Here is an 18,556-nt window from a genome sequence, read left to right as displayed (position 1 = left end):
GCTCAAGTTGGGTCTCCTAAGGGGGCGTTGTCCCCTCCTTCTTCTTCTATTTTTGAGGTGTTTGCACAAGAAATGCGCTACCGCCATCTACAGTGCTAAGGGGACTCCATTTATTCTCAACCTGAGGACTCCCAAGGTCTCCTAACCGAAGGTCTCCTAAAGGGGCGTTCACCCTACAGAAAGTGGATACCAGAAATGAACTGAAATGACTTATCTCTGTCTAGAGTATCTCTGGTTGTAGTTTGATGGTCACATGGTGTTGAGTAAATCTATCCCCCATTGACAGATTCACCATTTTTAGAGAAGTTTGTATTTTATGTTACATTTTAATAAAATAGGGTTATATGGTTCTGACATGAATGGGTCCTTCTGTACTTCTGGTAAACAATTAAAAAACAACTAAAACAACCAAACAAGTGAGTGCCGCAGTCTTAGGATTCGAACTCTCAACATCAAGATAAGGACCTGTCATTATGGCTACATGCAGAGGACTATCCCCTACACCACTCCTCAACTGGTAAGAGTTGTGCAAGTTTTGCATTTCTAGAAAGTTAGGCCTGTTTGTTAGAAAGTATTGGACTTACTCATAATTAACAGTCAAATGTGCTTCACACATACTTTCCACTTCAAATCCGGCCAACTGACATCATACCAAAACAGTAATGTTTGAATGTGATTTTTTTTTAACTAACATCCCTTGCTGGAAATTGAACTTTTAACCATGATGTTTCAAGGCCAACAGCTTAACAGCCCAAGCACAACAAGCTGACATCCATAGTCTCATACCGCAGATATAGTTCCAATTGGCATGATATAAAGAATTTGTAACTTTCACAGTTTCGCAATTAAACAATAAAAAATAAACAATAAATATCATCTTGAGTGTTTTTTTATTGGTAAAACAGGATTCAAACCTGCAATCCTCTGATCTTGTGGCCATTCCCCTATCCAGACCACAGCAGGTCAAACATTGTCTTGCTTTAACTAAGCATTTTTCTTTTGTAATTTCGCTCGAAATTAAATGTGAAAAATATTGCTAATTAAAGCTGGAGTCATGGGTCTGGTGGCCATCTACATTTTCATACCATGTTCCAGGAAGTATGAAAGTAGGTAAGGTTATCTCCATGTTGGGGATTGAACTTGCAACCTTTGGGGTTGAGGACCAGCTGTTTAACCACTACTCCATGGTCGCCTCAGCTGTTGTCGTGACTCAATGTCTAACCACTCATATGCCAGATAGAGTTCTAATTTACAAACTCAAAGACATTGTGTTAGGATGTCAGTTGTACTTAAAAAATGTTGAGAACATCTAAAATGGGTATGTCATCTGGACATTTTTGCAATATTGAGTACTACCGCATAAACTTTTCTAGTTCATAGTACTGTTGGGGAATACAGTGTGTGATGTGTTATTATCAGAGACACATCTTGTCACCAGGCACGGCAGGCCGCTGCTTTGGGCCCCCAAGACCCGGGATGATGAAAAAGAGCTCACACGTTGCTACAGTAGTGGCACATTTATTTCAAATGTTCACTCCTTTGACATTTCGCTTGAACCTAGATTCTCCTCTGGTTATAGACGGGGCCAGTGAGAGTATGTTGAGGTGTATGCTAGTGTGTATTGCTATTGTGTGAGTATACGGTCAGCGAGAGTGTGTTGGTGCCAGTGTAATGTGGTGTTATTGGGTGAGTCTAAGTGCTAGTGAGAGTGTGTAGTGTTGCGGTGTATGACAGTGTGATGCCTTGTTATTTTGAGAATTACTTTGAGAATGAGGAAGTTAAGGCTGGGGCACCTGAAGACGACGGCTACTTTCTCACTTGACGACACTTCATAAAACACTCTGGTATACTTTTTATGTCACTTTTGCTGAAACCGAAAAACGATAGCTTGTGACTGATTGTGGAAACGTTGGGGATGTCGAAATCATTGTATCTTTAGATTGAAGAAATAATTGCAGTTGATTGTTCTACCCAGCTGGAAGTGAAAGGAAATATACAGGATATAGGTACAACATATGCCAAAACAAGTGTTTCATGAGTACTCGCAAATTGGTTTAAATTAAAATAGGGAAATCATTTTTTGTTTCAGTTTTTACAGGAGACAATGACATCAAAGCTAGAAGAGGACCTCACCTGTGCTTTGTGCTGTGACATCTACAAGGATCCTGTCATAATGACGTGTGCTCATAGTGTGTGTAAGGCCTGTCTGCATCAGTTCTGGCAGAGCAAAGGATCCAGAAAATGCCCCTACTGCAGGAGGAAATGCTCAAGATCAGCATACCCACCCAACATTGCGTTAAGGAACCTGTGTGAGACCTTCTTACAGGAGAGCAGTCAGTGTGCAGGAACACACACACACACACGCATACAAACACACACACACACACACATACGCACACACACACACGCACACACACACACACACGCACACACACATGCACACACACATACTCATGTGAGGGGAGTAATGTGAGCAGGTTCAGAATTGCAGGCCTATTTTTAGCCCAGGCCACATTCACCCCAGCCTCAGCCCTGGGTAGTCGTGAGTTATACAGCTTATTTATTTTCATTGTGCTTGCTTAGTATTTATATTTACATGCTATACAACTCTACAACCTGCAGCCTTGGTTGTCCTAAACACCTAGAAATGGAGTGTACACAGTGCAGGACATAATTAGTGAGCTGCGACTTTCACAGCTATTCCAGAAAGTTACTGGAGCAACGTATGTGGACACAACATGTTTACAGCACATCTCCTGGGGCATAGTTTATTCCACTGACCAGAAACTGCAACCGTCTACCGAGGTTCTGGAAGTGAATGTACAATAGATTGGGCTAAAAGTAGAAAATGGCTTCAAAATCAGAAGATGATTACTGCTGTCCTGTGTGCTGTGATATTTACACAGATCCTGTTATCACATCATGCAGTCACAGTGTATGTAAGGCCTGTCTGCAGCAGTTCTGGAAGAGCAAAGGATACAGAGAATGTCCAGTCTGCCGAAGAAAACTGTCCAAAGATGCAGCTCTTAACTTAGCTTTGAGAAATGTGTGTGAGGCATTCCTAAAGGAGAGGAGTCAGAGAGCTTCAGCAGGGTCTGAGGTGCTCTGCAGTCTGCACAGTGAGAAACTCAAGCTCTTCTGTCTGGAGGATAAACAGCCTGTGTGTCTGGTGTGTCGAGACTCCAAAAAACACACTGGTCACAAGTTCCACCCAATAGATGAAGCAGCACTTGATCGCAAGGTAAATGTCCTGATATGTGAACATATAAGCAGAGAATTGTTAGGTACAGTATATTGCTATTTAACACAATAACTTCTTTACCGTGGACTACAAGTTAAGATGAACTTTGTCCTTAGCCAAGCTGTATGATTATTGTCTGTAGGCATGGGCGTAATTTTAGGGGGGATGGTGGGGAAATGTCCATACCGCTTTTGAGATAAACCTAGCTTTTCCACCACTTATTCCACAAATATAATGCAAAAACAGCATATCCGGACAATTTGCCATTGAAATGTCCCCATCACTTTTCGAGCCAAACCTACACCTTTGCCTGTAGGCATTATGTAGCACAAGAGCAGGGGTGGGGAACCGTTTTCATTCAAGGCCCACTTCAAAATGTAGAAAGTCCTCCAAGGGCTGTACTAGAACACAACACACAGGATTTCCCGCAGCACTTTAGGCTTATATTAATAATAATAATAATAATAATAATAATTGTATTTGTATAGCACTGTATCATACAAGGGATGTAACTCAAAGTGCTTAACAAATGAGAAAAAAAGAACATAGGCTAATTGTTAGAGATGGATTTAAAAGGAGAGGAAGAGAGGAGAGGCAGAGATAGCAGGAAGGCAGAGGAAGAAGAGATAGAAAGAGATCGTAGAGTCATAGGGTCAACGTAGGTTAGGACCGGGATTCTTAGAAGGTGGCCACCTTTACAACACGCCACCTTCACTAGGTCTCCTGAAAATATAAATTTGGCTAAATGTAATTTCTAAGATTTCTTTATCTTATATATCATGTGAAACTGCATAATATTAAAATGATTTCGGGTGGCAGATGAGACAGCCTCAAGGGTCGTATACAGCTCCCAAGACATACGTTCAATACCCCTGCAATAGATGTTAATTTGACACTCACTACTAGTCGCTGCCAGGCCGATGGCAGTGTTGATTTCACTCTGAAAGCCATCTATCTGGACACTCTCAAGACTGTGTGTGCGTGTGCGTGTGTGTGTGTGTGTGCGTGTGTGTGTGTGTGTGTGTGTGTGTGTGTGTGTGTGTGTGTGTGTGTGTGTGTGTGTGTGTGTGTGTCTGTGTGTGTGTGTGTGTGTGTGTGTGTGTGTGTGTGTGTGTGTGTGTACAATGTCTACAATTTGTGTGCAATATTAATGAAAATGACTAAACCCATGTTTGTGGCCATTGTATTCTGGTCCATTCTAGGAGGAGCTGAAGACTGCACTGCAGCCACTACAGAAGAAGCTGAAATCACTTGAAGAGGTGAAGCTCATCTGTGATAAAACGGCTCAACACATCAAGGTGTGAAACTCATTATTCTATTTTTTAATTGTTTAATTGTTTCACATTAGATTAAAGGAGAGCCATGTCATGTTGGAGTTGAATGGTGTGTATTCTACCTTACCAGTGAGCTTAGCTAATGACACACCAACTGAATGTAACACAAACAACATTGGCCTCCTCCAGACTCAGGTTCTCAACACAGAGAAGCAGATCAAGCAGGAGTTTGAGAAGCTTCACCAGTTTCTACGAGATGAAGAGGCAGCCAGGATAGCTGCACTGAAGGAGGAAGAGGAGCAGAAGAGTCAAATGATGAAGGAGAAGATTGAGAAGATGAGCAGAGAGATCTCATCTCTTTCAGACACAATCAGAGCCATAGAGGAGGAGATGGAAGCTGATGATGTCACATTCCTGCAGGTATGAACTTATAAGGGGAGAAATCAGAAGAATATCAGACACACACACACACACGCACGCGCGCGCACACACGCACACACACGCACACACACACTGTATATAGTGTGTGTACTAACTAAATCTCAAAATACATCATAACTGCAAACAACTGTTCTACTTTGCAGAACTACAAGAACACAGTGGAAAGGTGAGTGATGTGAATCATACCTCTGTCTTGTCTGTGGTTCTGAACCCGAACCCACAGCAGCACTGACTCCTGAATGTTACTATTCCAGAGCCCAGTGCACACTGCAGGATCCAGAGAGGCTTTCAGGAGCTCTGATCAATGTGGCAAAGCACCTGGGCAACCTGAAGTTCAGAGTCTGGGAGAAGATGCAGGAGATTGTTCAATACAGTGAGTACACATGCGCGCGCCGCAACCCATCAGCACACCATTCATTGTTCAGCTGGAGATTGTGATTCACATCCTAAACACATCACAACTCTTTTTTTATCTCATGTGTGTGTCCATCCTCTCTGCAGCTCCTGTCATTCTGGATCCCAACACTGCACACCCACGACTCATCATGTCTGAAGATCTGACCAGTGTGAGATGTGGTGATGAGAGACAGCAGCTTCCTGATAATCCAGAGAGATTTGATGAGTACCTCAGTTTGCTGGGCTTTGAGGGCTTTAACTCAGGGACACACTGCTGGGATGTGGAGGTTGGCGAGAGTAATGATTGGGGCATGGGTGTGATGACAGAGTCTCTCCAGAGGAAAGGAGACATCACCCGTTTGAGTGGCCAGTGGCTAGTGTGGTGTAATGATGGTGAATATTTGGCATGGTCTCCACCTCATGAGCATGACCTCACAGTGCAGCAGAGACCCCAGAGGATCAGAGTGCAGCTGGACCGGGACAGAGGAAAGCTGACGTTCACTGACCCTGCCCTCTATACACACCTACACACCTTCACACACACTCTCACTGAGAGAGTATTTCCATACTTTGCTTTAAAGGCAAACAACACTTACAGGATCCTACCAGTGAAATGTTGTGTAAGTCTGACTCCTCACAGTTAAAGTTCAATCAGCCTTCATGTTACCATGGATGCCTGAAACAGAGAACACTGATTGGCTAGATTGTAGAAAACATCTAGTTAAGAGGAAATGTCCTGTTTTCTGTAAGGTTTTTGTGTTTTTTGTCTTGTGAAAGTGAATGTTTTTTTTAGCCTGCCCTCTTCATCAGAATCAAGCTTGAAAACACGTCACTCGAAAACATGTGAAAACACATGTGGGGATTAAAAGCAGGGCTGGTCTGGGACTGAAAAATGCCCCAGGCATTTTTTGGCATAGGTCGGCCCCTAACACAGGCTCAGGCCACTTGAATACTATATCTTAAATGGCGTAATCCACCAATTATGGCTCTAAATTGTGGGCCAATCCTCAGGAAAACAACAACAGCAATATCGGCCCCTGAGGACTGTCGGCCCACCAGGAAAATGCCCTGTATGCCAGATTACCAATCCACACTGTAAAAAATGCCTGTTGAAATTACGGCAAAAATCTGTCAAATTGCAACAGTCAGTGACCGTAAAATGTAAAACAGTTTATCTCTGTACTAAATATGGCAAGCCACTATTTAGTCAAAAAGCGGTACATAACTTTATTTTTGACAGGTGTCATATGTAGAAAATACTGGACTGTTCTCTGTAAACAAAGATATTGGAAAATACCGTTAAGTGAGATGAAGTAGTCAAGAAACGGTACATAACTTTATTTTTCACTGGTGTCAATATGTAGAAAATACTGAACTGTTCACTGAAAAGAAAATATTGGAAAATACCGTTAAGTGAAGATGAAGTAGTCAAGAAACGGTACATGACTTTATTTTTCACTGGTGTACACATATGTACACAGCAAATTTGCCAGAGTTCGATTGATCAGAGTTAGACTGGTGTTCAGCCAAAATCTAAACATCAAGAGTTGCAGCAACACTACAGAGTGTTATTTGACTCCTCTGGATCCGAGTTGTTGAGCTAAGAGAGCTAGAGAGTTAATGTTTAACTCCCTTGAGAGTTATGAAAAACATGCCTCCCCAATTTTCAAATGTTTTGGCAACATGAGCAGCCATTTTTGTTGAGTCCCCTATAAGTGAACCAAACTCAATCCTCTGTTAGTGAACCAAATTGTGAACCAACAGACAAAGAACTCTGTTCTGCTTTTCTTCACATTGTGTATACTACAAAAAGTAGGTGCTCTTTCTGGTCGTGTTAGGCTTTTTGTCCTCTTTAATCCAATAGATCTCTTGTGATTGCACTTGTTCCAGGTGTAACTTGTCAAACCACTGATAGGCTGGTTGTAACAGGCAGAGTTTGATGTCAACACGCTATTTGATTAGTAGCCATCAATGAGTATTAACCTAGAGTACAACCCTTTGCATGCAGGGCCGCGTTAAACCTGACCGGGGCCTGGTGCAGACGCAATCCGGGGCCCCTACACCACATTATAATAAGCCATAGCCTATTTAAAACGCATGAAACAACCCAGGCTACACGTTCTACTCAACACAAAAAAGGGTGCGCGGAACCCCCTGCTGAGTTCACCAGTCGCAACCAGCTGACTGGGAGGAGATTCTGTGCACTACCGTTTAGCAGAGTAAACGTCGGCTCAGCTAGAACTACCAAACAGAAGCACAACCAAAAGTCTCTTATTTTTGCTACGTTGCTGCCAACCAATTTGTCGAATCGAAACCGTCGTGGGAAACACGTGTTAATTAATGTAACTTCCAATGGCCTTGGAAAGACTGGCTGTCTGTCAAAGGAAAGTAGCCTACTCAGCTGTCGCTTGACGCGAGGAAGGGGAATCCCCTTAGCAGCGAACCACAGCAAAGTGAAGCTGTCACGAAATCCCCTCAAAATGTACCATATAGGCTACCAATTAAGAAGTCAGCGGTTTTCATCTAGATGGTGCATTACAATGCAATAGTGTGCAATCATTACAGTAGATTACGGTGCAAACTCGTAGGCCAAATGTTTAGATGTGGATGTGGATGTGGATGTATCACTCAAGTTTTTTTTCCTCCCAGATAAGAGCCACTTGCTAACTGAACAATCCGCGAGTGGTACCCAGGCATGTTTTAACTGAACACAAAGCCGAACGCAAAGATATATACGCTGACAGAGCATCGACATTAGACCTATTGCAGTGCTTTAGGGAAATGGCATAACATTGCTTTAGGAAAATGCGACTACCCTATATCATTTTAGTGTTTGCTAGATTGGCTTGCCCTGTTGTTGTCAGACTGTCAAAACTTTGAGTGCTGGTTGGTGCACTTGCTGCGTATTATTGTGAACACTTTTTAAAAAACACCTCAGAAGTGGTTCTCGCTGCGCCATGCAAGACTTTTGTTTCGCGAATGCAGTTGGGTGCGTGATTTATTTCCCCATGTTTTAACAATAGAATAAGATAAAGTTAGGTTGGTGTGCTGTGCTCTGTTTGCTTAGCTTAGGCCTACATGATTGCACAAGTCCATGATCGCTATGCAACAATTATTACAAAAAGCGATTATAACACTGACATTACAAACATGGATAATGTTGCCAACCTTCTCTTCAATGCGTTAATCCATGCCGGGCTGAAGTTTATCCGTACAATCTGAAGCAAGTGCTGACGCCGAGTTTCTCACATCTTTTTTAGACAATAGCCCATCATCAAACTATAAAATTATTGACCACCGTTTTCACTGGTGGCACACAACCAGAAGCATCTGACTGAAATGATAAGTTCCGACCTCCGATTCCTGCGTGCATGCAGAGGCGATTCTAGGCTCAGTAGGGGGGCCAAGCGAAAATTAAAAAGAAAGAACACTTGTAACAAATCGCCACTACTGTTCCCCAGCTACAGTCTTGGGGGGCCCAAGCTGCCTGTCTAGCCTGGTGACAAGATATGCATATGCGCCTCTGCTTGCCTACGGATGGCGAAATGCGTCAAAAGTACAATTGATTGTCTCAAAATATCGTTTCATATTTTCCAATCTCTCTGATCTCACGACGTCCAGGGCCCCCTCTAGTGGCGGGGCCCGGTGCTGCAGCACCGGTTGCACCATAGGATAACGCGGCCCTGTTTGCATGTGTTGTAGTTCATCCTGCGAAAAATTCTCCACCGCAATAATTTTTTCCTTTATTGGACTTTGAGGCTTTGCCATCAGATTTTTGGTTTGAGAGGCAAACTGACACAGTAAACCTTTTCAAAATTCAGAATATCCTTCTTTACATTCCTCCTACCCAACAGAAAGCAATGGTGGTTATAATGAATTGAACATTAATTACTCCACAGAAAACATATTGCCTGTCTGCTTGGCTCCAGGTGCCTCCACGTTGTAGATTTGACAACAATGAAGCTGGCAACTGAATAAACTGTGCAACAGTTAAGGACTGCAAATGGCAACAGTTAACAGCCTACAGTTTAGCCTCATTTAATGTGTAAAATATACCTTTAGGCTAGTATAATCTGAAAAAGTCTACCTGGGACAGTAATCCCTTGAGCTCTTAGAAGTAGCCCAGTCTATTTGAAACTGTCATTCTACCCCATCCAAATCAATCAATCAATTCCTGACCTCACCTGAGTGCTAAGGGCTGTCATGCAATGATTAACTTACTGCCTGCACCTGCCAAATGCTTCATCACTCGGGTCACATGGTTCACTTGAACATGTATTTAAACAGGGACTGTTGCATTGTACTGCTCACTGGTTGCTAGCTAGCTAGCTGGCTGGCTGGCTGTAAGGCCGGCTGGCCGGCTGCTGGCCTGCCCTCACCTGGCCGGCCCGGCAAGCAGGTCACGTTGTAAGGGTGGCTGCATGGTGGCTTGCTAACTAGCTTGTTTGCTAGCTTGCTTGCCCCGCTAGCTTTGGCCTTCATTTTCCTTAAGGTTATTTTCAGGCCTTTTTTAAAAAAAGAATGGATTTGCATACCCTTCTGATGATACTAGACTGGTCCACCTGCCTGCACTAGACAATCTGGCAATTGGGCATTTATTTAGGTATCTAATTAAGTTGATGTTTATTGGACTCCAATGAGTAGAATCAGTCTAATCAGTTGTCTGTGATTGCAACTCTATAATTGGACTCACCTGAGTATAATCAGTCCAATCAGTTGTCTGATTGTAACTCTATAATTGAACTCACCTGAATATAATCTGTCCAATCTGTTTTGGCAACCACTGCTGCCATAATTTTACCGTAAAATGTAAAAAAAACCAATACCGTTATTTATTTAACGGTAGGCTTTGGCAACCACTGCTGCCATAATCTTACCGTAAAATGTAAAAAGGAAATATACCGTTATTTGTTTAAAGTGGTAGTTCGCTATTTTAGACATTAAGCCCTGTTTGTGTGACTTCTGGGGTGAAGTAGAGATGTTCTCATCACAATTTTGACATTTGGTGCTGAACGGAGCATTTGGGTATCCAAGACTGCAGCCCCCCCACCTTTACATTGACTCCAATAGAGCACTCAAGCAATCGATTATAAAATGGCATTAAACTTTTGTTTGAGAAGACATGGAACTCACCGTGTGGTCAGTGGTAGACAGCGATAAATTGACCCGCAAATTGCAGCGAAATATGCCTTCTAACTGTTGTTTAGCATTTGGCGGACCTATTTTTCCCCAGACGCCGTGGAATAGCAGTAGACATCCAGCCAGTAGGTAGCGATAGTGTGTTGTTTATGTAGACATCAAGGAGCGAGGTAGAACGGCTATCTTTGAGCGGGACTGGCTACAAAAACTACAGATTGCATACAAACCATAGATAGTAACGTAAACAAACGCACCCCCATTTCCGGTCGCGCGGAGTAATACTAGTCAAACCAATACAATCAATGAAGACGGACAATAATGATAATATCTTCTCTGGAAGCGCATTTCGCAGTGATTTTCGAGCCAACGTATCGCTTCCCACCCCTGACCACTCGGTAAGTTTCATGTCTCTGCAAACGAAAGTTTAATGCCATTTTATGATCGATTGCTTGAGTGCTTCATTGGAGTCAATGTAAAGGGGGGGGGGCTGCAGTCTTGAATACCCAAATGCTCCGTTCAGCACCAAATGTCAAAATTGTGATGAGAACATCTCTACTTCACCCCAGAAGTCACACAAACAGGGCTTAATGTCTAAAATAGCGAACTACCACTTTAAAGGTAGACTTTGGCAACCACTGCTGCCAGCAATTTTACCGTAAAAACAACAGTTTTTTTTTTACTGTGCAGGCCTGATTAAAAGTATAAAACAGGATATAGTGTGCAGACATACTAGGCCTACTTGAGTTTAGATTTGTATGTTTGTTCACCACCTACTTTTCAACCTCTTCACTTTATGTCTCAAAGACGTCTAGACGCGCTCTGCCTAAGAATTCACTGAAGAGAAATTCACATCCTTCATTTTTCAAAAAGTCACATGAATCCCATTGGCATTCAACTGTTTTCTTTGGCCATAAATCTACATTACAAACCTGTCCGATATGTTTTTCTTTACCCCTGCAGATGGTCATCCTAAACATCCCACTATCTGGCAACCCTGGTGTTGAATTGACTTGTGCCCAAATGCCTGTATGCAAGCCAGCTTGTAATGTCATTATTTTATTGCAAAGCAAGTGTAAATTTAAATTGATGTGTGATGTGTGTGAAAAGATTGGCAGATTTTGCTTTTGTTGTTTGTTTGTTTTTTTTGCACCAGAGCCTTTTTGTACAAGAAAATCGGTTTAATTTGGGAAATCTGTGTCTCTGCTTAAACCGATGTGTTATCTTATCACAATGCCTTGTATGTGACAATGTGGACTTTGTCATCTGCAACATGGAAGACTTGAAGTGATTAGCATTAAAGTGATCAAGAAAAACTCTCAGAGTCCTTGTCCTCAATGTGGCCTATGCTGAATGGACTCAAAGAAAGCAGACCTCTGCCAAGGAAGCTCTTTGTTAGAACATTTGACTATGTTACACCGTTTTTTCAAGTCTTTCTGCATTGTTATTTTTTTTTGTCAGAAACTGAAATGTGAAGATTCGCCCTTTTTCAATTCCTGGATCCGGATCACCACCAAAATGTAATCACTTGTTCCTTTAGTCATTTCCATCAACAAAATTGTTGATTACTTTTTTTTAGTTAGCCTGCTACAGACAGACAAAGAGACAGACAAACCAACCAACCGAAAACATAACCTCTTTGGCGGAGTCCGTGAACTCATTTAATCAGAACATTACTGTATAATGGTTTGGCTGTGTATGTCTCTGTATGATACTTTGAAACATTTCCTTTGATGGGTGTCAAAGAGGATATACCTCTGTCACTGACGTACGTGATGGTGCTTGTTGGCTTCATTAACTCACTTGCTGAGTTTAGGCCCATTGTGAAAAGGCTGCTCTATTATAGATGAGATCATGATCCCGATTATTTTGATCAGTATTCAAATCTCAATTATTGAAATGGCTATTAATAAAATTCAACATGAATTTCATGCAGGACAATCATAATTTCATCTCTTAAAACTTTAAGTGAAGCCTAAATTAGGCCTATACATTTGACAGACTAATTTCATCCAAAGAGACTTACTGTAGACTACAATTGAAGATTCATAGCACATAGCCTACTTGTTGATGCAAAGTGCACAAGATAGCCTATACAGAACAACAGGTGCAAATGCAAAGTGGGGTTAGTCTTTTTTATAAGCCTATAGGTCTAAGTAGAGTAGGCCTAGCACCCACAGCCACACCCACATACCCAATGCACAACATGGCTTAGAGTCTACCCCAGGAGTGTCCCAAGAACCATGCTAAGTAGTAAAGGTTAGGTCCATTCATGTCCTCTGGGAATTGTGGTAAATAGCCTACCAAACGGCAACATGGAAAGCACACATGAACGAGTAGTAGGCTATACGTTGCCGTCTAGACTTGATAATAGCCTCTTTAGGCTATCTCTCTCTCTCTCTCTCTCTCTCTCTCTCTCTCTCTCTCTCTCTCTCTCTCTCTCTCTCTCTCTCTCTCTCTCTCTCTCTGAGTGGACGTGGGTGTAAGAACAGGATGGGGGTGCGTTTACTGTGACATTTACTGTGACATTTCAGATGGAATGTCATGTTTGTTTTAGGATAATGTGTGCGCTTCAGGCTGAATCAAAATGAACGAATGAGTGACACCCACTCAGGTCTTGGGGGCAGGTAATAGGGGCGTAGCGCGGACTGTACCTGTCCTGAACATACCTGTATGGGCGAGGCTAGCAAGGCGGCGGCTAGAGTTAAATGCTCCAGGGTTCAGACACGTCATCAGCTACCGTCGGAGCAGAAAGCAATCGACGTGAGTGGGTGCTGAACTGAAGGTGGTTTGTGCACACTACAGGAAAGCTGCTTCAGAAACTTGGAAATAAGCGCGTCGTGTGCGCCTTGTGTAGAAGAGGCTTCGATTAACCCAAGGTTGTTGAAGGGAAAAATAGAAACTAAAGAGCTACAGAAAATGGCATCAAAATCTGAAGACCAGACAGCACTGGATCGTAAGGTAGGCTTCAGTATTTTGATGAACTGAAGACTTAGCAAGCCCAACCAATAGGTTGGACATTATTTATTTTACGCACGAGTGAACTTTTATGCAGTGTGTAGCTTGCTGTAACTTTCTTTGACTTAAAGGGACAGTTTGGTCAATTTCAACATGCAGTTGCAATGCTCACACTACCCTGGACTTGTCAGTGCCTGAGATTTTTTTTTCTTCTTCTTCAGCCGTTTCCGAGATCCTGGTCATTGTAATGGGGGCAGCTCTTTGTTTACATTTCAAAAAAACATTTTTATTTATTCCCAAAAACATCCAAAAGGTTATAAAACATCAGCAGACAACTAGCAAACAGCAGTACCTTTTGGGAAAATATTTGGAATTGGCCTATGTTTCATTTTTTAAAAATGTAAACAAACGCTGCCCCCATTAGAATTGCTCATATCTCGGAAAGGGCTGAGCCAAAAAATGTGGCATCACCAGGTACTGACAAGTCAAGGGTAGCGTGAGCAATACAACTGCATGTTGAAATTGACCAAACTGTCCCTTTAAGAATTAGTTGACAGCCTTGTGGATGCGTATTGTGTGCAAGACAGAAACAGTAGGTAACACCATCTCTATAAACAAACCATTGGTACCTGTTCATTCTAGGAGGAGCTGAAGACTGCATTGCAGCCGCTTCACAAGAAGCTGAAATCGTTTAAAAAGGTGAAGAAGATCTGTGATAAAACAGCACAACACATCAAGGTGAGAAACATTATTGCACTTAACAGTCATTTTATATGGCATTGCATTGGCCAGTCTGACAAAAAAAAATCCTGTGTTTGAGGAAACAAGCATATTACCTTCAACAAGAAAACTTTGATGGGATGTTTAAAATGAAGCTCGGCAATGGTGCAGCCACATAATCTTAAACTTGATTAGCCTATTGGCAGTGGTGGTAGATAATGCATGTACTGAATGTAACAATAACATTAAATTGCCGTCACTCAGAGTCAGGTTCTCCAAACAGAGGGACAGATCAAGCAGGAGTTTGAGAAGCTTCACCAGTTTCTACGAGATGAAGAGGCAGCCAGGATAGCTGCACTGAAGGAGGAAGAGGAGCAGAAGAGTCAGATGATGAAGGAGAAGATTGAGAAGATGAGCGGAGAGATATCATCTCTCTCAGATACAATCAAAGCCATAGAGGAGGAGATGGAAGCTGATGATGCCACATTCCTGCAGGTGAGATTGAGAGCTAGTGTGACTTAAAGGAGCACTGTTTCATGAATGAAAAATGCGATTTTCCCAGTCATAATGAATACTTAGAATCTGATGGTGGTGGTAAGTATTCATGAAAATGTAACATTTGTGAATGGTCAGCATAAATTCTGGAAAGAAACTGCTAAAATATGACACAGTGTAAAGTCTGCACCATAGGCTCCATTTCAAGCTTTAACTCCACTCCTTTCCTGTTGCCTGTGGCCTTGTGATGCATTTCTCTGTGTCATTGACGATCATGGTCTATTTAATATCTTCCACAACCGCAATTGGAAGGTGATTAGGCTCATTTGCAGTCAGGATGTTCTAGGGAAAAGCCCCCTAAAAGTTGCTCAGCCTAGGTTGACGGTGGGNAAGCTTAATAGTTTTCTTCATGGACGTAGCACAACCCCTAAGGAATTTTGAGTTTCAACCGCGGGGAATGAGGAAGCATGTGTTAGGCAGGTGTGGCTAATGGTTAGGGAGGTGGTCGTAAGATCAGAGGGTTGCAGGTTTAGATCACACCCTTACCTCTCCTTATCCACCCATGGCTGAAGAGCCCCTGAGGAAGGCATTTAACTCCACATTGCTCCAGGGGCAAATACCTGTAAGTCGCCTTGGATAAAAGAATCAGTGTGTTAGCTAAATTTAATGTAATGTTTTGTCATTCACCATGGCTCTTGTCTGTTTGTCTATCAGTACTCTCTTACTCTTACTGCACTTTGTGTGTGGGGGTGTATTTATTGTACATGTCTGTATCAATATGTTAATGTTTTTGTGTGTGTGTGTGTGTGCTGTTAGTGAAGGTGTCAGAGACATGTGTGTGTGTGTGTGTGTGTGTGTTTGTGTGTGTGTGTGTGTGTGTATGTGTGTGTGTGTGTGTATGTGTGTATGTGTGTATGTGTGTTTGTTTGTTTGTTGTGAATGTCTCATGTTTAATTTAACTGCACATTGGAGACTAATTGAACGCAATCGACCCAATTTCAAACTTCTGTGCTAACCTTGTTACATAGATTTTTGACAAGGTACACTTTGGCTTGATTGTAATGTAATTCCATTTATATGGAGTTGCTCATAGCGCTCTACAATCACATCAGTCTCCTACTCTGAAACCACTGTTATGGACGAAATTGTGATCAAATCAATTACAGTATTCTAGGTATTGGTTTCTTAAAATTGTGTCCTCCTTGTATTCTTGTAATTGTATCCTATTTTCACTCAACAAATGCAAACACCTCTATTAACACATATACTTGTTCTTTTTAATTTGCAGAACTACAAGAGCACTGTGGAAAGGTGAGTGATGTGCCGCCTGTCTGTCTCTCTCTGTCTGTCTGTCTGTCTGTCTGTCTGTCTCTCTCTCTCTCTCTCTCTCTCTCTCTGGAATTTCTGAATCCAAACCCACAGCAGCACTGACTCCTGAATATTTTTCCAGAGCCCACACTGCTGGCACACTGCAGGATCCAGAGAAGCTTCCAGAAGGAGCTCTGATCAATGTGGCAAAGCACCTGGGCAACCTGAAGTTCAGAGTCTGGGAGAAGATGCAGGAGATTGTTCAATACAGTGAGTAGGACAATGCCCCTGTCCACACATGCGTATATGCACACCACAACTACGACTACTGCTACTATTACAGTTAATATTACTGTATACTGCTACTAGTCAATCTTTAGCTCTGCGACGCAGGCACACCTCTCATTGTTCATGCTGTCAAAGCACCTCTTGGGAGGTGAAAGAGTCATGACTTACAGTATGAGTTTGATTCACTCTGTAATTGACCAGATCCATATTTCGCTATTTTGGCGAGTGTAACTAAAGTAATGCAAAAGTAGTGTAATGCCTTACCGTAGTCACATTGTAATGTAACGGACTACTTTGAAAACACGGTAACAACGTCGTCAGTAATGCATTGCAGCTTTTGAGTAACTTGTCCAACACTGCTTCCTCTCCGCAGCTCCCGTCACTCTGGATCCCAACACTGCTTACTCGGTGCTCGCCCTGTCTGAGGATCTGACCAGTGTGACATGGGGTAGTGAGATCCAGCCGCTTCCTGATAACCCGGAGAGGTTTGACGGGTGCGGCATTTTGCTGGGCTCTGAGGGCTTCAACTCAGGGTCACAGTGCTGGGATGTGGAGATTGGGGAGAGTAAAGACTGGGCCCTGGGTGTGATGAGTGAGTCTGTCCAGAGGAAGGGCGACGTTGGCGATGCGAGAGGTCAGTGGGGAGTGGGGTGTAATGATGTCTACATGGCATGCGCTCCGCCGGAAGAGACCAAGCTCACGGTGGAGCAGAAGCCCAAGAAGATCAGGGTGCAGCTGGACTGGGACGGAGGAAAGCTGTCATTCTCCGACCCAGATAATGGCGCACACCTGCACACTTTCACTCACACCTTCACCGAGAGAGTGTTTCCATACTTTGTGTTCTTAGATGACTCCTCTTACAAGATCCTACCAATGAAATGTAGTACTAGTCTGAATCCTCAAAGTTAGAGATTAATCAGTCACTGTGTTACCAAAGAACATGGAACACTGAATGTAGAAACGGGTATCCTAGTTAAGAGTCATCGGCATGACTTTAAGACTATAAAAGTCTGCTTGTAATGATATACCCCTGAGAAATGTATCATTTGGGGTGATGATATGTTTTGCTATGACACTGATTTGATATATAAAGATTTAATTAAATGGAAGTTTGTGTTTCTTCTTTTTTTTGTTGATTTCACTGTCCTATGCAATTCGCCTATATATAGTGCATGGAAGACATGATGGGAGCAATGACAAAGGCTAGCTTTTGATTTAAACATTCTCAGGTCTTATTAGTTATTGGTCCAAAAAACTTTATTGTCTTGTACCCCTACGCCTTTTTGCCATACCATGTAGTAGTCTTAATATGAATGGACTTGCCTTAAATGTGTTATCAGTATATTCCACTATTCTGCAGTGTGCTTGCATGGGCTACCACCTAGTGGTACACATACCCAGGAGCCTAGCAGCAAATTCTAGGCCTCGGGTACAACGGGGTCACATGGACCCATGGAAAACACAATCCACACAAACAGATTTATATCCCCAGAATATTAAATGATTATGAATTGTATATTTTAGGCATTGATGATTTAATAGGTTTAATATTTAAAAAAGAAATACAAACTCATTCTGCTCCCCCCTGATTCAGTCAGGCTCCACCCGACAATCCCTTGACATACTTACTCCTGGGTGTAAATTCTCTGTATTAAGGGTTCCCAAACTTTACCATGACAACCTCTGCTCTACATCACCATACCTGAGCTCCTGCATGATTTTTTTTTCTTGACCAGCTATCAAATGAAACATTGTTTTTGAATGTACTGTAAATGGCCTTTCAAAAAGTAAAAAAAAAAAAAAAAAAAACTTTTTCAGATTAACTATTGAAAATGTTCTCACATTCTCTGTCTGGTACGGTAACGCCACTAGGCCTACACAGGACAAGGCAAGGCTGGAAAGGGTTGTGCGCAGTCTAAAATCTTAGGTGCCAACCTCTCCTCACTGTCCTCCCCCTTTTCATCGCAGGTTATAAGAAAGGCAAGGAAAATCATAGCTGATACCTCCCATCCAGCACATCAACTTTTTAGGCCCCTATGCCATCAGGTAGAAGATAGAAGCTTGAGAACCTCAACATTCAGAGACAACGTCCACTGGCCATCAGACATTTGAACCTGCTGTGCTGTGCTTTTGCCATACATGCAATATAATATTTTTTACGCACTGTAGGCTAGGCTATGCAGTTTACCATTGCAATTCAATTTCAATTCAATATGCAATTTCATATGCAGTTTGTACCTCTGTTCGCTGTCTATGCCTCTGTGCCCACAGCTGTCTGTCCTTGGCATGTGCGTTTGCC

At 42.4% G+C, this 18,556-nt stretch overlaps 1 protein-coding gene across 1 annotated transcript; it reads left to right on the top strand.

The window, feature by feature from the left end:
* Nucleotides 1-2,531: 2,531 nt before the first annotated feature.
* On the top strand, nt 2,532-17,284 carry LOC134442825 (E3 ubiquitin-protein ligase TRIM35-like). Its single transcript, XM_063192782.1, has 11 exons — nt 2,532-3,241; nt 4,444-4,539; nt 4,705-4,935; nt 5,100-5,122; nt 5,211-5,329; nt 5,458-5,522; nt 14,089-14,184; nt 14,431-14,661; nt 15,950-15,972; nt 16,112-16,239; nt 16,631-17,284. The coding sequence occupies exons 1-11, from the start codon at nt 2,849-2,851 to the stop codon at nt 17,164-17,166; spliced, it is 1,941 nt and encodes a 646-aa protein (XP_063048852.1). The 5' UTR covers nt 2,532-2,848; the 3' UTR covers nt 17,167-17,284.
* Nucleotides 17,285-18,556: the final 1,272 nt, after the last annotated feature.

The sequence above is a fragment of the Engraulis encrasicolus genome, unplaced genomic scaffold, assembly GCF_034702125.1.
Source record: "Engraulis encrasicolus isolate BLACKSEA-1 unplaced genomic scaffold, IST_EnEncr_1.0 scaffold_251_np1212, whole genome shotgun sequence".
Classification (NCBI taxonomy): domain Eukaryota; kingdom Metazoa; phylum Chordata; class Actinopteri; order Clupeiformes; family Engraulidae; genus Engraulis; species Engraulis encrasicolus.
Note: the sequence above shows the minus strand (reverse complement) of the source record. Positions and strands in the feature narration are given on the sequence as shown.

Excerpts from the sequence above, each read along its gene's own strand:
- LOC134442825 (XM_063192782.1), top strand. The coding sequence starts at position 2,849 with ATGGCTTCAAAATCAGAAGATGATTACTGCTGTCCTGTGTGCTGTGAT. Across the intron at positions 5,330-5,457 it reads GCAGGAGATTGTTCAATACA|CTCCTGTCATTCTGGATCCC; the intron begins GTGAGTACACAT and ends TCCTCTCTGCAG. Across the intron at positions 5,523-14,088 it reads TGTCTGAAGATCTGACCAGT|GAGGAGCTGAAGACTGCATT; the intron begins GTGAGATGTGGT and ends TGTTCATTCTAG.